Raw genomic sequence first — 24,119 nt, forward strand, 5'->3', positions numbered from 1 at the left:
CGCTCAGGCCCGCCGGGCCTGGAAACTCCTCCACCTTCCTGAGCACAGAAAAGTCGACTCATCACCTAATTCGTCCGGTTGCTGGAGCGCAGGGATCCTGAGCGCTGCCGGCCGCTCCTCCCCACCCCAGCCCCGCCTGGGCTCCCGGAGTCACACAGCTTGCCCCCCCGCGCCCCCCTCCCCTGGCAGACAAAGGGCCTGGGCACAGTCGCCGCCTGGCCGCCGGCGCTCCAGGAAGGTTGCTGCGTGCGCTGTGGATTGCGCGGGAGGCGCGCGCTGTGGAGATGGGCCCAGAGATGCGCCTGACTCGCATCTGCTGTTGCTGCTGCCTTCTCTACCAGCTGGGCTTCCTGTCGCATGGGACCATCGCAGGTACGTTCTAGAGTGACTTTTCCGTTTGCTCCAACTTGGCCAGTGCAGACGGAGGATGCAGACACGCGGGAAGGCAGAACTGGTGTACCCTGTGAGGGTTGAGCAGAGCTCTGTGGATAGCAGAGAAACAGCTTGCAGGGCAAATGACCAGGTCATGGTCACAAGCCTAGCGCTCTTCTCTTGGCCTTACTTTACTATATGTAAAACGATCAGGTCTCCCTCTCCCCCCTCCCCCGCCCCCAAGTAATGTTTCAAAGAGGTGTTTATGGCACCTGGAAGGAAAGCCAGGAGGCGTGCATTTGCTACTTTTGAGATTATGCTGGAGTTCGCACCAGTTTCAATTAGTGTATGTTAAACTATCATCACCACACTTTTATTTCTGAAAATGTTCTGTAAAACTATGGGGCTTGCAGTAGTTTCAGGAGCTAGACGGGTGGTCTCCCTCGCCTTCACGCAAGCGCGTGGTATCTGTATGGACTGAGTGGTTGAATGTTTGCGTGAGCGGCACTGCTGAATTTTAAGCCCCGCACTTATCTTGTCTGCTTCTTTCGTAGGGCTGCAGCTCACGCCCGACCTCGAGGAATGGGAAGTCGTGTTTCCTGCACTCTGGCGCCGGGAGTCGCAGGACGCCATCGGCCGCAGCAGGGACATCGCAGACCCGAGTTGGGGGCGCGGCGCTGGGGGCGGCGGCCGGGCACAAGCTGCAGGCAGCTCACGCGAGGTGCGCTCAGTGGGGAGGGCGCCTCTGGAAGACGCCGCTGGAGGCCAGTCTGAGTCGTGGTTCGGGTCCTCCTCGCAGCCAGGTGCTGAGGAGGAGGAGGAACTGGAATCTCAGGAGCTGCCTAGGGGATCCAGCGGGGATACCTCCCTGTCCTTGGAAGCCTCGGCCTCGTGGCAGCCCCCGCCGTCCCCGCAACCGCCCTCTTCCCCGACCCCCACAAAGCAAGAGGAACCCAGCACAGAGGAGGTGCTGCTGCGGATCCCGGCCCTCTCCCGGGACCTGTACCTGCTGCTCCGGAGAGATGGCCGCTTCTTGGCGCAGCGCTTTGCTGTGGAGCAGTGGCCAAATCCAGGTCCTGATCCTACCGGGCCAGCGACTGACCCTCCCCCTTCTACTCTGCCAGACACCGCCTGCTTTTACACCGGAACGGTGCTGAGCCATCCTGGCTCTCTGGCTTCTTTCAGCACCTGTGGAGGTGGCTTGGTAAGCACCCCAGCTCTCCTTCTCATCCTGTATTTAATACACCAGGCCGATTTGCATGCACCTCCTCCCCCTCCTTCATTCTTTCTAGTATTTCTCAGAACTTATTTTGACACCTTACCACCCACGTGTCTCCCTCTAAGCGCTTCTAAAGAAACGCCTCCAGGACAGCCCAGTGAACCAGAAGTCTTAATGCTTACAAAGAGCTTTCAAGGGAAATGTAAATTTCTTTGGGGTTCTGCCTTTTGATTTCTTGCCAGCGGTTCAACAACTTTCTGTTCCCTTGAGCTTCTAAAACATGTCCATCAGGTGGTGTCTTTGAGCACTTTGAAATTTATGAATCTGCTCCATGCTGAATCCTTTATTTGCCCCTGCCTGCAGTTCATCATCTGCTGTTTTACAGGTTTGTTGTTGTTTGGTTGGTTTTAACGTCCTACTACAAAATGGGAAGAACCGTTCTCTGGCAGTTATATTCAGGCGGGTGTTTGGAATCTGTACACACTCACAACATTCTTTCTAAACAAGCCCAGTGCCAAGGAGACCAATCTAAAGCTGCTCTTGGCCACAGGGCAATCCTGGAATCCCACCTGCAGAGGGCGATGGTTTACCCCACCCCCACGCCATGCTTTTGACAGTAGTTTCCTCTCTAGACTCCATGTTGGAAAGTGTCAAGGTGGACTGCTTTCGTAACACCACTTTCTCTATCCATGTCCATTACTTTGCCTTCTCCCTGACTTGACCCCACTGGCTTTTGTAAGTTGGCCTTGACTTTGTGTGGGATTGGGTATAAAAATATAGATGACAAAATTGACCATTTTAATGGGTCTTATATGTTCAGTTCAGTGGTATTAACTGTATCTACTTTATTTTCCCGCCACAAGCCCTTTACTATTAGTAAAAGGCAGACTCATATTGAAAACCCTTCTGTGAGTTGAGTTCCCTTGTTACTGGTCTCCAGAGGGAGCCATTGATGGGCGTAAAGATTAGCTTAAAAGCAACTTGTCTCATGTTGCTTGGATTAAAGTCCAACAGCAACTGATGACAGTCAAAACCACCAAAAGCCATGGAATGTAAAAGAAGAGAAAAGAAAAGAAAAAAAAAGGTTGAAACCCCCCAAAACAAGACTGGAAACTTTTACCTCTACCACTAAAGGTCTCATGCTTGAATGCTGTGAACTGTTGGACAGGGCAATATTTTACCAGATGGCAAATATTCAAATGTGGGCACTTTAGGCATGACTGAAAAGGTGGCTTGGAAAAATGACATGAAAAGCTTTGAAAATGTTTTCTGTGGAACTGATACTTGAACACCTCAGCAGGGTAAACATTTTGTGGGGGTTTCATTGTCTGCTACCTTTCAGCTGGGGATTAAATAATTACATATAGAGCGTTCCTGGTGTGGTAAGAGCAATAGGGGACAAAGCATTTCACTGTATTGAGACTTGGGCTGCGGGTCAGATTTTCCAAATGAGCTATGCCCTCTCACCATACTTAAGGGAGCAAAGTTAGAATTATGAGTAGGTTTTTCATGGACTGAATAAGAGTTTGAAATTCCTCCCTGTTTATCATGTTGGAGTTTTGCTCACTTTTCCTACTAGCCACACAAGTATATACTCCGAACTGGGAACTCTTTGTTATTGGAGAGAACTGACATTGCCAGCAATACAGTATAGCAGTCAGAGTATGAAGGAAAATGTAGGCAAATAGCCAAGGGGTAGGTTTGTTAACTCCAACTACCATGCCAGGCCCCTCCCTTAGGAGCTCCTGGATTAGAAAATAGAAGATAATTTGGAGTCTTGACACCAGGATTGGCTTCTTCCCCAATGACAAATTCCTTATCTCTCTCATGTGAGGAATTAGATAATTAAGTGGTTGAATAAAAAATTTTGAATGGTCGACATTATGTCTATTGAATGACCCGCCTTCAGAGGCACACAGCTAAGTTGCTATGTATAAATGGACGTGACATTAGGAGTCATGAAGCAAAGGGTGCATCTTGAGGAGTCAAATGTCACACCAGAGTTTAGAAGTCCTTGGCCAAGGTCAAACATCAATAGGGAAGTTGGGGTTGGGTTTCTAATGTTCAGAAGTGTAACTGGGATCCTGAGAATTGGGGAGATATTCTCCAGCCACATAAGAGCCAACGAGTGTTTCAAGTACAGGGAAGAGCCTGGGGGAGACAGTGGTGAAGCTTGTAAAGGAAATGAGCAAACCAAACTTGAGTGTCTAGAAACAGAGGACCTTAAAGTGTCCATTGAGGTCAGACTTCTAAAGCTTCATCTACTAGAGTACGGACCTTGACTGCCTGACTAGATGCCTCTAGACCATATTACTATTCATTCTTTAACACTTACAGGAGACACCATGATGCAGAAGGTGGGTTATCTCCAAATGTGCCAGCCTTTAGTGTGTAACAGCATTGTTTGCCACCGGCAAAGGCTTTCTTGCTGTGATTTGCTTAGACAAGGGCAAATCACCACGTGTGCAGTTATTCTCCTAGCAGCAACTTAACCATAGAGCTGAATTACCTTCTTTGCTATTACATATTTTAAAAGATTTAAAGACCATTAAGGATGATGGATCTGACCCCAGGGGTTCCGCTCAAACTACTGTACCAACCAAGGACAATGCATGCAGTAAACCTAGATCCCCCTATTAAGATCTAACCAATGGACAGCACATTCTCCACAGTTGTGTGGAGAGCAGATACTGACTCTGATATAAACTCTGGTGCCCCATATTTGACCACTCCCCCTTGGTGGGGAGGCGTGGTGGCACCCATAGGAAAGGTAAGCAGGCTACCAGGATGAGACCTGACAGACTATGACCTTATGGTAGGGGAAGAGGTCTCCTTCTGTCACAGACCTAGGGGAGGGGAATAGGGTTAAGGAGGGACGGAGGAGAAATGGGAAGATACAAGTGAGGGGATAACAATTGAGATGTAATATGAATAAACTACTTAGATTTTAAAAATAAAGATTGTCCAACAAGGTGATGAGTAGTTTCCAAATTGGCAGGTAGAATGACATCACCTATTTTGTTAGAGACGAGCATGTTCAGGTAGGTCCATATCATTGATTGTTTCAGTGATGAAAGAGTCCAGAGCCCAGAGAAGACTCCAGTATTTATCATAATTAAGTAGTCTAATCCAGTGTGGGGAAATGGTATCTAAAATGTGCAGCTATCGACACTATGATTATGAGATTCTAAATGTTTAAAAAAGGGATTTGTCTAGAGGTTCTCTTTAACTCTAACTCTTGATCGTTTGCACCTTAATGACTTACTGTTCACTGAATTCAACGTTGACTATTTGCCTGACATGGATAAAATATCACCACCTTTGTAATCATTTCTGCAGATTTACCCCTATTTTATTATTTGATGTTGTTATGAATTCTTTGATAATTCATACATGTTTACAATGTATTTTGGTGTACTCACTCCTCCCTTACTTTGCATAGCTCTTCCCCATCTACTTCAGATTCATTCTACACCCTTTCCCAACTTCATCTTCTGTCTTCTTTTTTTCCTTATTCCTATCTATCTAATATCTATCTATCTATCTATCTATCTATCTATTACATTTCTTTCTTTTCTAACCTACTGAGTCTAATTAGTGCTGCTCATACACTCATGGCGAGGGGGTGTGGGTAGGGACATCCACTGGATATTGGTCTACCTACCAAGGGCTATACCCTTCAAGAAAACTTGAACTTCCTCGTTAAAAGCCATCAATTGTCAATAGGTCTTCAACCGTGGGTGGTGTTTCATGAGCCATTCTCCAATCCATGCTGTAATGTTTACTGGATTGATCTCCTGCTGGTCTTGAGTAGGGTGTATACAACTGCTGTGAGTTCTTAGGTAACAGTTTACAGATAATATTTTATTCAGGTTTTCTTACAATCTCTCTTGCCCACCTTCATGATTTCCCTAAGCCTTGCTGGTGTGACATAGATGTCCCATCTGTGGCTGAGCACAACACAAACACTCATCCTCTGGGATATGGACAGTTATGTCCTGAGTTTGTTTCAGCTTACAACACTTAAGTCACACTCCATTACTGAGGGAAGTCAGGTATCTTGACTCAAGGCAGGAACTAAAACAGAGGCAATGGAAGATTGCTGATTACTGCCCTGTTCTTTATAGCTTGCTCAGCCAGCTTTCTTATACAACTCAAGACCACCTGCCTAGGGCCAGCACCTCCCGCAGTGGGCTGGCCCCCTCCACATCAACCGTTAATCAAGGAAATGTCTCCCAGGTTTGTCTGTAGGCCAGTCTTGGGAGGATATTTTCCCAAATAAGCTTCTTTCTTCCTAGACATGTCTACATTTGTTTCAAGTTGACAAAAACCAACGAACTCATTAAAAATATATCTCTTTGTGAATGTATGTGAGTCTATGTGTTTTAGAGTGTCTGGGAGGATAAATGAATAGAGTAAAACAGACTACAAAAAAAGTGAGAATAAAAGGACTAGATTAGGTATATATTCCCCAGATACTAAACAAGTGTGTATTATGAAAGTACTCATGACCAAATAAATATTTAGATAGATGGTTAAGTAATGTGTCATCAAGAAACTCAGTCTTCTTGAATCTCCATTTCTCCCTTATAAAACACACATGTTATAGTTGTGTATTTAGCAACTCATTTACATTTGAAATGTTATTATGTCTCCTCCCCCAACTAGACTAGTAGTGAATAATAACCTTTGCTTAATAATTCATTACATTGAATGGACCCCCAAATATCAAATCAGTCAAACATCTATTTAGTGATTCCTGTACCTGAAGCACCCTGTAGATACAGAAGCAGAAGTGGCAGCCCTGATGTTTTTTACAGACTGCTCAGCCTACCCTGCCAATCACAAGACCAAACAGGAAGTACAGTAGAGATGATGCAAGCAAGGCTCTTGAATTCTTGGATTGGTTGCCTTGTTTTCATTTTCAACCCATTATGAGATAGCTCATTCTTAGTAGGTAAAAACAAACAAACAAAGAACAACACCTCCATACCACTGAATAAGTAATAATAAGATAATAAATATTTACATCATAGTCTTTAAAATCTAAAATATGTAAAAATAACAAATTCTGCAAAAGGAATACAGAAATAAGTGGATATCTTGCTACTGTTTTTCAGTATACCCAGGGCTTTGTGTTCACTAGCCAAACCCTTCACACATGTCCCACATGTCCAGCAACATTACAATCAGGTGCACACACAGAGCCAAGGAAGACTAGACCACTGTCTTTTCTTTTTCCTTTGCTCATAGTTAATTATGTAGATAATTTCCTCAGAATGGTAAACAGAAATGACTAAGACACATGCCAACTCTTTACTTATATTGACTTTTAACTGTTACCCCAGCAGTCAGGGGCTAATGGGGGAGAACTGTGAAGCCAAGACTAGCCTGGCCTACCCTATGAAACATTTTTTAAACTCAAACAAGAGTTGTTAATATTGGTAGTCACTTTGTTTAGCATTTGATACAGAATATGGAGCTTTCTACAGATCTTCTTTTTCACCTTCACTTTTCCTGTGATCAAGAATTCTATGCTGTGATGAATTTGGAACAAGTTAATGTTTTGGGAACTCTGCTTAGGACAAGTCATCACATCAGGAACAAACATGAGAGCAGAAGTCAGTGTTGCAGTTAATTTACCGGTATGGCCTAATAATGTTTATTATTAGGCCTATAATTATTATTATAGCAGTATTTTTTTAACCTGCTAGCAATCAGTTAAGATACAGACACCCATTATACTTTAAAATAGCCTTAGTTAAACTGGGGCAGGGCAGATATTAATTCCCTAAACTACTTACCATAGTGGAGCAGGTATGAGATATCCCATGCCATCAGCTTCTAATAATTTGTATTAAGCTACCTCCCATCCATAATCCCAAATACTTGCTAATTATCACCATCTGGGCCAAGTCTCCCTCCATGCTGGCCCTGTGCTTCTCCTCCACCTAACCTAAGGATGCTTCAGCCTCCCTCTTCTCTCCTCTCCTTGAGTCTTCCTCCCAAGATTCTTTTGTCTGTCCAAGCCCTGGAACGTTAGCCACGCCTCTCCCATTTGCCCTGCTCAAGTGTGATGGCCTTTTATTGGTCAAACAGGTTAGGCTCTTAGGCAAGGTACAGGTGGGTCCCAGAGACAGCAAGCAGTAATTAGCATCAAAATACACTAGACCAACCTCTAGCCAGTCAGGGCAGGGATGATGGAAAAAGAAGGCATAACAAGTAGAACAAATGGGATGGATACACAGTCTTCCTAGGGAGAGCCGAACAAATGTCTGTTTATCCCAGACAAGAAACTGATACAGACCAAAGGATACCATCAAAGTCCAGCTTTCAGGACCAATGAGTTTTATTGGGATTATTTCCAAGGATATGTGTAAAGGGTATTACTTACAGAAACAGAAACAATTCAAAGACAGCCGCAGCACTGAAGCCTACACCAGCATGGATGATAGCTCACAGAGCTGGGAACCTGGAACACACTGTACAGCCTGTAAACAGCTCATTGGGTTGGAGACGTTTCTTTCCTGACAGCCCAGCTGGTCTGAACCTGGCCTGCTCCCTGAAGTTCAGCTTATCTGAGAGTCTCTGTATTGCTTATGTGTGTTTGGGGAGGGAGAGGCTTAGTGAGTATGGTCAGTTTCAGGAACTTCCTGAAGCCAATGAGTTGTATACCTCTTGAGCTTAACATGCTTTCCTGAATGATAGAATGTTTCACTTGCTAACCTAAAACAGTGATTCTCAACCTGTGGGTCGTGACCCCTTTAGGGGGAGGTCTAATGACCCTTTCACAAGGATTGTCTAAGAAGTTCTTACATATCACATATTCACATTATGGTTTATAAAAGTAGCAAAATTACAGTTATGAAGTAGCAACAGAGATACTTTTATGGTTAGGGTGGGGGACTCCACAACATGTTGAACTGTACTAAAGGGTCCCAGCATTAGGAAGGTTGAGACCCAATGGCTTAGACTATCCTGTTGCCTCTTTAAATATCCTGTGCCATAAGCAGCTTCCCCTTCCCACCGCGCTCTGGGTCGAGTCAGTAAAGAGATACCCAAACTTTGACACGCTGTGACAGTATTTTTTTAAAAAATCAAAGACAAGTGGCCCATGCCTTTAATCCCAGCACTTGGGAGGCAGAGGCAGGCGTATCGCTGTGAGTTCGAGGCTAGCCTGGTCTACAAAGTGAGTCCAGGACAGTCAAGGCTACACAGAGAAACCCTGTCTCGAAAAACCAAAAAAAAAAAAAAAAAAAAAAAGAAAATCTAACACATTTATTAGTGACAGAATATTTTTTAAAAAAATCAAAGACAAAGAGAAAAAAAACACATTTATTAAGGAGAGGCTGTCTACAGTGGAATGGATGTCTGTGCATCTGAGATGGTTAAGTCTGTATTATTTGATGCTAGAACATGGATTATTCAGAGTTCAGAGTAGTGATTCTCAATCTTGATTTGTGTAAGAGCCTCATCTTCTGTTAACATCTGAGGCCAAAGAAATTATCTTTGAAATAATAAGTATTCAAAATTTAACACATAGAACCTCCAGAAGGTGATATAATGAATATATATATATATATATATATATATATATATATACACACACATACATACATACATACACACAGTCTCTTGTTAACACTCATTGTTCCTTTCCAGGTATAAGACATGCTATTTGATTGCAGTACATGAGCTGGGGGGCCACTGATGCACAAACATAGACATATGTAACTTTAAGGTTTTTATCTGTGAGATTTTCCTCCTTGAGTAATTGTGTTTTAGTTGATTTCGAGGCGTTTATATTCTCTGTCCCTCAGTGTGGCTTCACGGACATTTGAATGATTCCAATGGTCTCCATCATGAAAAGTGATGTACACTGAAAAGTAGATACACAACGTTGGCTAGGCAATGATTTTGCGTGTGATGGTGCTTGCTGTTTTGCACGGAGGCCCACAAGAGGATGCAAGCCCACCTTTGCCTGTAGAGTTACAAGTATTACTACTAAAATTTCTTTCTTTTTGTTATTACTGTCTTAGAGGATTTCTTTTCATATATTTTGCTTATTTTTCTACTTGAGTTTTGTTGCTTTTTATTTCTAATTATAGAGTTCCTTAAAGGTTAATTTTTAAAATATATTTTATTAGTTTATTCGTATTACATCTTTAAAATGTTAATATTTTAAAATACACCTTTAACAATTTTTATTCACTTTAATCTGGATAGTAGCCCCCTCCTTTCTCCTCCCAGTCCTACCTTCCCTCCCTCTTCCACCTATCACCCCTCCTCTATCTCTCAGAAAAAGGGAGCCCCTTCATCAACCCCCCTCAACACATCAAGTTGCACGGGGGGCAGAGCTCATCCTGTTCCTTTGTAGTCTGTTTAGGCAACCCTGCCAGGAGGAAGTGATGGACTCTGACAGAGTCCATGTCAGAGACAGCACCCACTCCCCTTACTAGATAGGACCCACATGAAGCCTGAGCTGCCCATCAGTTACATCTGTGTAGGGGGCCTAGGGTCCAGTCCATGTGTGGTGCCTGGTTGGTGCACCAGTCTCTGCAAGCCGCTCTGTACTCTGGCTAGTTGGTTCTGTTGGTCTTCTTATGGACCTCCTGTCCTTTCCAGGTCTTTTTATCTTTCCCCTCACTCTTCCACAAGACTCCCTATGTTTTGCCCAATGTTTGGTTGTGAGTTGTGAGCATCTGTTTCAAAGCACTGCTTTGTAGAGCATGCCTAGCTATGCTAGGCTCCTGTCTGCAAGCATAGCAGAGTGTCTTTAATAGTGTCAGAGGTTGGCACTCTCCCATGGGCTGGGTCTCAGGTTGGGCCAGACATTGGTTGGACACTCTTCTCTGTCTCTGCCCTATTTTTATCCCTGCAAAGGCATGCGCCACCATGCCCAGCTGTTGTTCCCTCTCTTTAACTGTGTCTGCTGTCTATTCTCTTTCTCCTTCTGAGTGAAATGTAAGCATCCTTCCTTGGGTCCTTCTTGTTACTTAATCTTCTTTGGGTCTTGATGTGTCCCGGCCTGCCGGACAAATTGAATCAGGGTTGACCTGAAAGTGGGAGTGGGGATTGGAAGTAGGGTACAGAGAAATAACAAATCAAGTCTAGAAATTTCTGATCAAGACTCACTTTAATGCCAACTAGTAAGAATATATATAGAGCAAGGTCAATAGGATCTACTCTAATCCCACTCACCCTAGCCCTCAGGCAAGAATCCAATAGCCTGAATCGCTCCCTGTAAGAACTTCCCATTTCTCTGAGTAGTTCCCCGTAAGAACTTCCTTGATCCTCTGCCTGGTTCCAAGTTGGGACTTACCTACTTCTTTCAAAGGTAAATAGTCCAAGGATAGCCTAGAACACAAAACCTCATGAGGCAAGGGTCAGTAACTGGAAGGTCACAGCATGCAGCCTAAGCAGGGGATTTCTGACATGGCAGAATTTAGCACGGCTCCCCACAGTGTCTATGAATTGTAGTATGGCCATCCTATACTATATGGCTAAAACGTGCTTATAAGTGAGTACATACCGTGTGTGTCTTTCTGTGTCTGGGTTTCACCCATTTGCCTGCAAATTGTGTGGCTTCCTTTTAAATAGCTGACTAGTATTCTATTGTGTAAATGTACCACAGTTTCTCTATTCATTCCTAGGTAGAAGGACATCTAGGTTGTTTCCAGATTCTGGCTATCATGAATAAAGCTGTTATTAACATAGTTGAGCAAGAGTCCTTGCACTGTAGAGCATCATTTGGGTATATGTCCAGTAGTGGTATAGCTGGGTCTTGAAGTAGAGCTGTTCTCAATTTTATGAGAAAGTGCCTGATTGATATCCAAAGTGGTACAAGTTTGCAATCCCACCAGCAATAGAAGAGTGTTCCCCTTTTTTCACATCCTTGCCAGCATGTTTTATCACTTTAGTTTTTGATCTTAGCCATTCTGACAGGTGTAAGATAGAATCTCATGCATTTCCCTGTACTTAAGGACATTAAACATTTCTTTAAGTGCTTAGCCATCCGATATTCCTCTCTTGAGCAGTCTCTGTTTAGCTCTGTACCCATGTTTTAATTGGGTTATTTGGTTTGTTGGTGTTTAATTTCTTGAGCTCTTTATGTGTTTTAGATATTAACCCTTTGCTGGATGTAGGGTTGGTGAAGATCTTTTACCAATCTTTAGGCTGCCATTTTGTTCTATTGACAATGTCTTTTGCCTTACAGAAGCTTTTCAGTTTCAAGTGGTCCCACTTATTAATTGTTGATCTTAGAGCCTGAGCTTTGGTGTTCTGTTCAAGAAGTTCTCATTTTGCCAATGAGTTCAAGGCTCTTTCCCCACTTCCTGTTCTAATAGATTTAGTGCATCTGGTTTTATGTTGAGGTCTTTGATCCCTTAGACTTCAGTTTTGTGCAAGGTGATAAATATGGATCTATTTGCATTTTCTACATTGAGAAATCCAGTTAGAACAGCACTATTTGTTGAATATGCTTTCCTTTTTCCATTGTATGGCTTTCACTCTTTTGCCAAAAAAAAAATCAAGTGTCCATGGGAGTTTGGGTTTATTTCTGGGTCTTTGATTTGATTCCGTTGATCATCCAGTCTATTTCTATGCCAGAACCATGCAATTCTATTACTATTGCTCTATAATACAGCATGAAATCCGGGATGGAGATACCTCTAGAGTTTCTTTTATTGTATAGGATTTTTATAGCTATTCTGGGTTTTTTGTTTTTCCATATGAAGTTGAGAATTGTTCTTTCAAGGTCTGTAAAGAATTGTGTTGCTATTTTGATGGGAATTGAATTGAATCTGTAGATTCCTTTTGGTAAGATGGCCATTTTTGTTATGTTAATCCTACCGATCCATAAGCATGGGACATCTTTCCATCTTCTGATATCTTCTTCAGTTTCTTTCTTCAGAGACTTGAAGTTTTTGTCATACAGATCTTTGGTTTCCTTGGTTAGAATTACAACAAGATACTTAATATTATATGTGGTTATTGTGAAAGGTGTAGTTTTTCCTAATTTTTTCTCTGCCTGTTTGTCATTTGTATACAGGAGAGCTACTGCTTTTGTTTGTTTATCTTTTATTTTGTTTGTTTTTTTTTAAAGTTAATTTTGGTCCAGTCACTGTGCTGAATGTGTTTATCAGCTGTAGGAGTTCTTTGCTAGAATATTTTGAGTCACTTATGTATACTATTTTATCATCTGTGTTTAAAGACAAATTTTAGGTAATAATACATTCTGAGAACATAATTTTGAAAATATATAAAATATATCATCTGTAGTCTTCCATCTAGAGTTAGGCACTTAACTTTTAATGTTTTCATGAAAATAATAAACTGCTGCAATTATTGGGAAACTAGGAAAGGCACACGTTCTTAAATATTCTTTTTGGTTCACAAAATTGGACTAAATTTCATAGATTTAGAAGATTTCATGGACACATAGGGCATTCTTGATCTCACATAGGGCATTTTTATATGTAATCTCTCTACATCTTATTCAGCAGTTTTATTTGTAGCAATCCACTTATGAAACACATTAACTTGCTACCTGCCTACATTTTTTTATGTTAACGATTTATAAGTAAGCCAGTTGTGCAGCACTATGAATTCTCTAACCCTTCATCAGTGGTGCTTTACATCTTTAAATCATACAATGCAGGAGGCGTGGAGAACAGAAAGCACAATAATTGCTCCTTGCTCTAAGACATTGATCATATTGAGTTCTTTGCTAAGGTATTGATTTGTGTCTTAGACTTGAGACAATACTCATCATGGGTCAAATTTTCAAGGAGAAGCTTTTCATTTGGTTATCTGATACTTACTTTTTTTTTTGAAGTTTACAAACTGAATCCTAAACAGCACATTAATGATCAATTTAGAACATTTTTATTTTATGTGTATGAGTGTGTGCTTGTATGTCTGTCTGTGTACCACATAAATGCCTGGCGCTCTGGGAGGTCAGAATAGGTTGACTGAATCCCTGGAACTGGAAATGTGGACAGTTGTGAGTCACTGTGTAGGTGCTGGAAATCGAACTCAGGACCTCTGCAAGAAACAACATAATTCTAAACACTGAACCCACCAGCCCCACAAGCATATTTTAAAAATCTATATAGAAGTCTTAGAATGATTATAAATCAATACTGAGCAGCACATTTACTTTGATGCTCATTAACAAGAGAATGTTCCCATTTAATTAGTTTAATGTGTCTAAATTGAAAAGGGGTGTTCCTGTTGGGAAATTGGTTAAGTTAGGGAAAGAATCCATATGTATTTACAAATGATGGGATGAATAACAATCTATCCAGGCTTATGGTTTGGGAAGGAGATCCCTGAAAAGAGGCTTCCAGGTTCCCCTAGATGAAAGAAGACCACGACTTAAAGCAGATTTCAGTTCGCACATCACTGTGTCCTTCTCGTCTTCAGTGTGATGCCAGGTTCCAGACTGAGAAAAGTGAGAAAATGGGAGATCAGCCATTCAAAGCTACCCGGATACTTTTATAGAATGATTATGTGGTAGTGTTGGAAAGACCCTGGGGATTGGACACCGTAGTGCTCACTTGTCCAGTAAGAGGGATTTCATATTATTATTAGTGTTTAAATATCTGTACTAAATTAACTCTTCAAACATTACTCTTCATATGTTGTGGAAAAAAATGGTGCTGAACCAAGGCCACTATGAGAGAGAGAGAGAGAGACAGACAGACAGACACGGGGGTGGGGGGGGCGGGGGGCGCGGAAGAGGGAGAGAATCTTCAAAGGCATATTAAGAGAGCTGAAACAAGGCCATGTTGCTCCAGATTCTTGTTAGCTCTATTGCCTCCATCTGGCTTAACTGCACAGCAAGCCTACATCATCGTGTCTTTAACTAGAGTTCTTGGTGCCTTATATGTTGACATGTAGTGTATAGATTCCAGACTTATATTCCTGCAGATAGGGGAAGCAAGGAGTTGGTGAGATAAAGGTGTTGAGTTTACATTAAAACTCACAGCTCCAGATTGAACCCCAAGGATAAAGACTGTGTTTAGAAACCAAAGCTTAATTCTTTTTCCTTCCCTAAGTTTTGGTTAGTTCTTTACAATTTTGTAGAGTGTGCTTTTATATTCATGTCCTGCCCCAACTGCTCCCATTTCACTCCCCCGGTTCACTACTTACCTAGTTCTCTGTCTTTTTTTTTTTTTTTCTATTTTGTTAATGCACAGAGTCCAAACTGTGCAGCCCATATATTTGTGGATGTGTGGCCACCCACTGGAACTTAGTCAGCCCACTAGGAGCCACATCTTAAAATAAACATACTCTCCTTCTCCTAGAAACCATCAGTTGCTGATAGCTCCTCAGCTAGGAGTGGGACTTCACACCCACCTCCCATTCCACTGTGGGATTCTTGTCTGGCTTGAGACTGTTCATGACTTGTACATGCTGTCACAACTGCTCTGAGTTCATTTGCGCAACTGCCCTGCTGTGACCAAAACAACCCGCTTTCCTTATAATCGTCCACTCCCTCTGGCTCTTACCAAGTTTCTTCTTCTTTTGCAATGGTCTCTGAGCCTGGAGAGGAAGGGACATAATATAGATATACCCTTTAGGGCCGAGCACCTTTAAATTTTCTGTGTTTTTACCTGTTGTTGGTATCTGTGTTATCATCATCAATTGAAAATACAAGCTTCCCCGATGAAGGTTGACAGATATGTTAATATATGGGGATAATAGTAAGCCATTAGGACTAGTTGGTTTAATAGTGTGTTTATTTAGCAGAATAAATATGGTGGGTTCTCCACTAGGGCTCATTTACATGCCCAGCCGCAAGTTTGTGGGCTTGATGATGGTGGCAGGAATGGTTTTCATATTTGGGAGGGGCCATTAAATCCAATCAGAAAGTGATTGGTTACTTCCACAGTGTCCATGCCACTACTGTACCAGTGAGTTGTCAGGGCAGCCACTATAGCGGCTCCCAGAGTTCAGAGCTAGGTATGATTGATGGTTACTTTTCTCCTGTAGTAGTGTGGACAGAACCTTCCAGCACCATGAAAACTAGCCAATAAGGATGAGGCTTCTAGGTCAATACTAACTTGATCTCTCCATGGTCTGTGATTTTAGTGTGGGTTATCTTCAGGATAGGATCTTACCTTCAGGTTTTGAAGGGTAACCATTGCTACAGCAATAGACTATAGTATTTAAGCCTTTCACCTTATGCAAGCTGAAATCCAAGGGCAGCCTTTTAAGTGACTCCGAAAACCCACAGACTCAAGATCTTTCATGAGCATTTCACATCCACCAAACTTAAAAAAAAAAAATTCTAAAGAATCTAAAGAGTTCATTCTTTTTCTATCATTTCTTTCTATATGAATTATAATAAGCATAGATACCCTCAGTCTATGCCTTCTAATGTCCTTCCAGGAACCTACTCACATGTCACTGAGCTGTGTGCATTTTAAACAGTGGAGCGGTAGTGCAGTGGGATTTAAATGCCAGTGTGCATGTTTTTCTATTTTCCAACCCCCCACCAAAGTTAGACACAAGCTAAAATTTAGCTTTGCATTTTAGAAACTATCTTAAAAACGAGGTACACAAAACTAAATTATTTTAAACCACAACAAAAAACTTACGTGGCATAAAAGCAGATGAGTAGTTAAGCTTTCCTCTAGTCATTATGAAATAAAATTTTATCAGAAATAAAATATGCAGCATACCTCCAGACAGACAGGGACTCACCCACCACCGAGTTAAGATACAACTACATAAAGACTGAGATGCACTGCCATGCAGTGTTTTTAAATCGTCAGCGAGGAGAAGATTGTAAACTATGTGGGAAGTTATCTAAGCTGAGTGTCAGAGTAGTGTTGAGAACCTCAAGGGAACGCAATAGGACTTAAATGATAAACTATTTCAAACAACACATAAATACCAACGTGTATTCACTCACTTATATTTTGAATTTGATGTCAGTAGACCTTTTAAAAAAAAATCACTAGAACTAATAGTGAAAACACCATACATGCTAATAGGAGTGACGAGGTGAATAATGTCATCAGCTAATAAAAATGGTACATTTGATCTACACCATTATAATTGTGTTTGACGGTATAGATGAATGGTAAACAAAACTTTTAGTTACTTTTAGTTATAAAAATACCACATTTCAAGGAGTTAATTCACCCAAGCCAAAGGTTCGGTTAACTGTTGACAGAGGAACAAATATGTTATAAGCATGCCTGACTTCCAGTCTACTCTTACAAAGTATGCAGAGCTTCAAAATTATGTCATATCAACATGGCAAGCCTAAGCATTCTACTAAAGAATCATGTAGAAATTTAGTCAGCACAGCATAAAGCTGGAGCAGTTTGTTGTAGAAACAACTTCCTTCTACAAGTTAAATTAGTATGTGCCCAGTCTGTATACTTCAATATAATTCCTAACCCTGATAGCTTTTCCTTTGTAATTTCATGAGTTTGAAATAAGTGGATTTGTAAGCCATCATGTAGTTGCTGGGAATTGAACTCTGGACCTTTGGAAAAGGAGACAGTGCTCTCAACTACTGAGCCATCTCTCAGGCCCCAATAAGTGGATTTATATAATAGCATTTTTTAAATGATTAAATTGGCAATCTTGGGATCAAGTGTCCTCCCTAGACCACTTTCCAAATATGGCCCAATTATTTCTCACTAGTAAGATGCAGTCATAGATGCCAGGCGGATTCAGTCTAGAGTAAATCATTATGTACTGTAGCAAATTAAAAAGGATGCTATGAGAACTTTTTTTCTAGCATCCTTTAGTGGAGTTATGAATTGCACACCGTAAGGTCAACTATGCTAAGAGTACAATTCAGTAGCTCTCAGTGCACGCCCAGAAGTGTGCAGCCGCCACCATAGCTGAGCTTTAGAACATTTCTATCAACTCAAAGCTTCTATCATAGCTCTTTTCAATGGCTGTTTCTACAGCCTCAGGCAGTAACCAATCAAGTTTCTTTCCATGTAGATTTACCCAAACACTTCCTATAAATGGAATTATACAAGCTTAGTGTGTGCCTGGCTTCATTCACGTTTGCGGCCACATTGTACATTCCCTTCTTTTCTGTAAAAGAAAGTAAGCCTCTATTTCTGTGATCTGATTAATCATCATATTATCAATATTTTTTGATGAGTGATATATTTACTTTTTATTTTATGTTTTAATGTGCTTAGTTGAAATAGAATTATGTTACTCTTTCCCCACACAAAACCTTTCCTTCTTCCAGCCCCTCCCTGTTGCCCTTCTTGGATGTGCCACCTTATAATTATCCTCTCATCAACTGGTGCACATTTGGATTACTTCCATGTTGAGGTATCATAGTTACTTCTAACCAAAACATCTGTGTATAAGTCCTTGTGAAGATACAGATTTTACGTAATCCTAAAGTAGATATACTGAAACGAGATGACTGGGTCATATTATAAATGGCGTTTTAAAATCACTTAAAGTTTTGGCAAAATTAATCTTACCTTTTAAACATCGGGGTCAGAGCTAAGTCCCAGTTTTCATCATGTAAGTTTTATGGTCAGCCTGTATTTCTAAAGGAGAAGATAATATTAAAAGTTTTAGTGTGAGGGGAGTGTTGGAGAAGTCAGAGGGAGGTCGACAAGATGTAAACAGAAGTGTGATTTGAAAATCATGTCAGCTGGTAAAATGTTAGATTAAAGAAACAGACTTGTGGATTGGAGATGTAGCTTAGCTAGCAGAGTGTTTTCCAGATATGCACAAGCCCCTAGGTTAGAGGCTCCTCAAACACCCATGCGTGCATGCATGCATGCACATACACACATGCATGCACATATGTATGCACACATGCACACACCACACACACACACACACACACACACACACACACACACACACACACACACACACACGGCAGTATAAACTCAGGAGGCGGAGAATCATAAATTGAGTTGAGTTTGAAGCCAAGCTGGGATTCCTGAGTTTCAAATTAAAACAAAGCAAAGCAAACTTAAACGCATATGAAAGGAAGGGACACAGGAAAGGGAGATAGTTTTAGTTTTTAACTTAATTCCCATGCTTGATTACTTTTCATCTTTATTCTACAGTTCCTTGTCCTTGTTAAATCCCAAGAGTTAACATATGTGTGAACTGAAAGCAGTATTCCCACGAGGGCGGTAGAGCTGTGAAGGGAGCGGTAAGAAGAAAGATAAAAGAGGAATTTGAGTCTGATGACATATGCTCAGGGTATGTTTTAAATGTAAGAATATGGAAGTGCTTATGCCCCAGTTTCCGCTTGGATGCTTTGGAATAGCACGATGCCGTTTCCCTGGGGAACAGCTTACCTCTGCCCACTAATGTGGTTGCCTAGTTAGCTCACCAGTAGTATTTTATTTAGTAAGTGGTCTAAGAACTTGGCTGGCTTGGCCTTTGGCTGTGGAATCTTCACAAGTTAAAAATCTGGGTTCTTGGTGACACAGCCTTATGTGTGTTCATGATCTGAACCTATTAATGGCTCACAGTAGGCTTTTAATAGAGTACAGCAGACTCTATATTGGACGTTCATGATTAACTACCTGAATCTCCTCTCATTTCTTCCCATTAACTCCTCCTCTAGCAGAAAGGTATCAGATGTGTATAATCCCTCCTGCTCCTATCACCCTTGGAAGTTTAAAAATATAAGTGGAAGAGGAAACAAAAGAATACCCATGATGCAATGTGGTTTAGAACCATAATAACAACATGGGATTTTCAAAGTACATTAGAGTTTACACAAACATTCTGTCTGTGGTATGATACATGCTTTATAGAAAACATATAACCTCAAAGATGCACTTATGTGCTAAGTCTACTTTTTAGAAACTTAATTATGTTTCAAGGACTCCATGAGATATTGCTATATAAAGGAAGCTATTTTTTTTTTTAAATAAATACTAATTTCAAATAGACTTTATTAGTTCAAGTTTGGACATGCCGATTTACCTCTTAAAAATTTTAGGATATTCTACAAAGTATACATTTTGAAAGGAGATGTTTAGCATAAATCTTTGTGAGTGGTAGCAGATAACAAATTATATAAGAAATATCTGCAGAGACAGGGAAAGCACAAGATTCTTCGATCTATGCAGTAAAGACACCATGGCCAAGGCAAACAAAAGAAAGCATTTAATCAGAGGCTTGCTTACAGTTCCAGAGAGTTTGTCCATCATTGCCAGCAGGAAGCAGACAGGCATGGTACTGGAGCAGTCCCTGAGAGCTTTACATCCTAATGTGCAGGAAGCAGAGTGGGTGGGACCTGGCTTTTTGAGACAGGGTTTCTCTGTGTTATCTTGGCTGTCCTGGACTCACTTTGTAAACCAGGCTGGCCTCAAACTCATAAGATCCAACTGCCTCTGCCCTCTTGAGTCCTGTGATTAAAGGCGTGATCCACCACATCTAGCTAGCATACTTAATCTTTCAAAACAAGAAATTTTCACAGAGCAGAGAGATCTACTTCAAGTTGTGCCAGATATTGTTAAATATCTTTAGCACTTCTTCTTTTTTTTTTTTTTTTTTTATAGAAAAACCCTCATTTGCTATCATTGTGTGTAATTCCAGGATTTGTGCAAGGTATGTGGGTATTGTATTTAAGGGTTCAGCATTAGGAAAGTTGAGAGACCCACCGGTCTAGTGAGAAAAGCTATAGCAGCAAATCCAACAAATTCATAGCAGTACCTGACTTGCCAAGCCCACTTCCCCAACTCTTTCACTCCCAAATAAACCTGGGAGTGTCCCCCACAGCTGCTTGTCCTCATCTTTTGGCTAGGGTAGTCTGGAGGAGGAGGAAGCCCACGCCCTCCCTTCCCTACCTGGTGCTAGACCATGCGTTTAGGTGGTGTAGTCTCAGGAAATCTTGCTTATTCAGTGCCCACTGCACGTCTTCTTACTGATCTCTCTGAGATATGGGGACATATTTACTTTAGATATGAAAATAACCAAGAGGTAAGTATATAAACAATCCCAGTCTGAAAGTTCTCTCAAGGGCCTTCCTGCGGCAATCTGCTGTTGGAGAGCGCTTCCCTGAAGAGTCACTCACAGGACCTTCTATGGAAGCTGCAGCAGGAGCTGACATCTGCAGGGGACTCCTGTGGCCCTGATCCTAAGGCCCTTGAGTTTCAGGATTTGATGAGAGTTCTGTTGGAGTTTGAGAAAGGGAGGAAAGAGGAGTGGATCCCCTATCTGTGTTGTGCCAGATGGAAAGTATGTGCACAGAACAGGTTTCTTCACTTCAAAACTATCTAAAATTAAAGTACGAAAATTAATAGTTGCAAGTCAGTTATTTGAACTAATGATCTAATACGACTGTTTATTGTGTCATACCTCTTCTTACCAAGGCTCAGGTATGCGGCCTGAATACTACAGCATTACAGCCGAACTGGAGTGACTGAGGGTCTGTTAGCCAGACTCCATGGCATCTCTCCCCCTGTCCCCCTGCCAACCCCCTGCCACATGCCCTCACCATCCTTACTGTCATCTCCCAGATGTTTCTTATTTACATTTCTTGAGGTCACCTAATCTCCATGCACTGTGATTCATGCACACTTTTCTTCAATTATTTTTATTGATATTTTTTCTGAGTTTTAAGGGAGGCTCCTTCTTATGATAGTTTTAATATGAAGAGGCATGGAGAAGTAACATTTACTGTCTTTGCACAATTATAACTGTGTATGTATTAAATGGCATTACACTTATGTGTCTCCTCTAACTCGTTTGTTGATGTTTAGGACAAAGGCCCTAATCTGTGATTATCTATGTATATTGCTCTCTGGTCTAGACATTATTTTTTTTTTTTTTTTTTTTTATGTTTTTATTTATTTATTCTTGTTACATCTCAATGTTTATCCCATCCCTTGTATCCTCCCATTCCTCCCCTGCCCCATTTTCCCATTATTCCCCTCCCCTATGACTGTTCCTGAGGGGGATTACGTCCCCCTATATATTCTCATAGGGTATCAAGTCTCTTCTTGGCTACTTGCTGTCCTTCCTCTGAGTGCCACCAGGTCTCCCCCTCCAGGGGACATGGTCAAATGTGAGGCACCAGAGTATGTGAGAAAGTCTATTTTAAGCCATTTGTACGGATCTATGTTTAAAAATAGACACATCATATTGCATAATATAAAAGCATAATTTATTTAAACCACCAGTGCCAGCATTTGGCTAAAGGCAAGAATTTTGCTTCTCCTTAGCTTTTATTGCTTTCAACTAGATATTCAGCCTTTCCGAGATTGTTTTAAAGTTTATATTTAAAAATTGGGACATGTTTCCCAATTACACATCTATAGATGATATTATTGAAATATTCATACAAGTAGCCTCAGGACAGGGTTGCTGACTTCACTACCAAGGAGTGTGGGTAGGATAAGTGCTGTGAAGTATTGTCCTGTGACTGGAGAGTGTTTAAAAACATCTGGCATGTACACCTAGATGCCCATTTGGGACAGGCAAAATATATCCAGATGTTGCCAGTGTATCCCATTTATTCTAGTCTGCTCTCTCTGTTGGTGTCTGTCTGTCTCTGTCTTTGTCTTTGTCTCTGTCTCTGTCTCTGCTTCCCTCCCTCCCTCCCTCCCTCCCTCTCCTCCTCCCCTCCTCCTCCTCCCCCTCCTCCTCCTCCTTCCTTTTCTTCTTCTTCTTCTTCTTCTTCTTCTTCTTCTTCTTTCTCTCTCTCTCTCTCTCTCTCTCTCTCTCTCTCTCTCTCTCTCTCTCTCTCTCTCTCTCAATACTTGTGCACAGTTTCATACACTTGAGAATCACTGCTCTGGAGAAGGGTGTGGAGTGTGGCATCAGGCCTGCTAGATCAAGCTGTACACATGCACAGCAAAAATCTCCCAGATGTTCTTTGTGGATATGTTGATGGCTTTGACTGCGTTTGTTCATGACAATGGCTGTGAAGAAAGGCTCATGTTCCTAGGATTTTACCTTAGCACCACCTCACACAATTGCAAAGGACAAGGGTTCTGTAACACACAGCTCTACCTTGAGTTCTGCATCTCTCTTTAAGACGTTTCTGGAAATGGCATCTTTGAGGGAAGAGAGAATGCAGGCTGGCAGTATTCTGTCAAGTCACCTAAAGATGCCAGCCCAACTTAACATCCTTACCAGTTGCACTGTGGTTCTCTTTCCTACAATTCTTTGGCCACTGTGGATGTTAGCACTCCTTCTAAAGTCAACATTCTTAACGAATTGTAATGTTTCTTTGCAGCAGCCTTCATGTCTTGTGCGTTACATCCTCATGGTCTTTGCACATTTCCCCCATTAGTCTTTTAGCCGTTCAACAAATATATAGCATTCTGTAACTGTAAAACTTCACAACTGCATGAAAATCCATAGGCTAATTCAGCAACACAGATTTTGTGAATGTTAAATTTCATCATTTTTGTCTAAGACCTTTATTTTCAAATGTGTGCATCATGTTGAAGCTCTCAGGGTGCCCTTGGCAGCCAGTTTCTTCCTCAGGTCTCCAGATGCAACCACTATTCTGACCATTGTAAACATATTTCCATTCATATTTTTATAATTTTGGTATGTATGTGCATCCCTAAAAGCATAATGTTGTTTTGTATTTTCAATGCATAACTGGAATCATACTGCAAAAATCTTTCTAGAACTTTCCTTTTTCAAGTCATAACATACAGTACCAATTAAGACTGACAAAAACCCCTCCCAAATGCAAAGCAACTGCAGATGTCGTTGTTGTGTTCATTATAGTTTCCTCTGATTCTTCTTATTTCCTGATTCACTTTTCCATCATGTCCTTGTTTTGTTTGTTTGTTTGTTAAGACAGGGTTTTTCTGTGTAGCTCTGTCTATCCTGGAACTCACTCTGTAGACAAGGCTGTCCTTGAACTCAGAGAGATCCGCCTACCTCTGCCTCTCAAATGCTGGTATTAAAGTCATGGGCCACCACTGCCTGGCCTTATTTTATCTTAGTATGTATGATATTTGACTGATATGTTTTATAAGGAAAAAATGACACAAACCGAACAGCAAATTTAGAGGTAGCCTGAACAGAATAATTTCTTTCTCAGAGAAGCATATCACACAGCCTTTTCTTATTGATTCCTAATTTAAATAGTCTTTGTCTCTCCTTAGAGTGTTAGCAGCTACTAAGATATAGAGAACATCTGAATAAGGCTTAAAACACAAACCGGTCAATTTTACTACATAAAACTACTTACCTTATCAACAATATGATTCAAAACGATACCAGTTTATATGTCCATGACTTAGTAAAAAATTTTTAAGAATTCTGTAGCAGTTAAGTGAAAGTATTTGTATAGGTTTTGTGGTCTTTGAGTTCTGTTTCTAAGTGTATACTTTATGCTTTATGGTAGTTTATCAATAACAGTAACATGACAAATCTAGCTTTTCGTATTTATGACATCTTGTTCATTATATTGGCCCACTTGTGAATGGACAATTTTATCTTCATGAATCGCAATACATAACATACAATACATACATAACATACAATGCATACAATACATAACAATCATGCATGCATTCATATATATATA

The 24,119-nt window shown here is 41.2% G+C and overlaps 1 protein-coding gene across 1 annotated transcript in view; it reads left to right on the forward strand.

Moving 5' to 3' along the window:
- The first annotated feature begins 203 nt into the window (after window positions 1-203).
- Window positions 204-24,119, forward strand: part of Adamts19 (ADAM metallopeptidase with thrombospondin type 1 motif 19) — a 203,366-nt gene continuing 179,450 nt past the window's right edge. Inside the window, exons 1-2 of the mRNA XM_051163590.1 lie at window positions 204-372; window positions 927-1,576. Of these exons, the coding sequence (XP_051019547.1) occupies window positions 285-372; window positions 927-1,576 (738 nt within the window). The 5' untranslated portion in view covers window positions 204-284. The remainder of the gene's footprint in view (window positions 373-926; window positions 1,577-24,119) is intronic.

The sequence above is a fragment of the Acomys russatus genome, chromosome 20 (genome assembly GCF_903995435.1).
Source record: "Acomys russatus chromosome 20, mAcoRus1.1, whole genome shotgun sequence".
Lineage (NCBI taxonomy): Eukaryota > Metazoa > Chordata > Mammalia > Rodentia > Muridae > Acomys > Acomys russatus.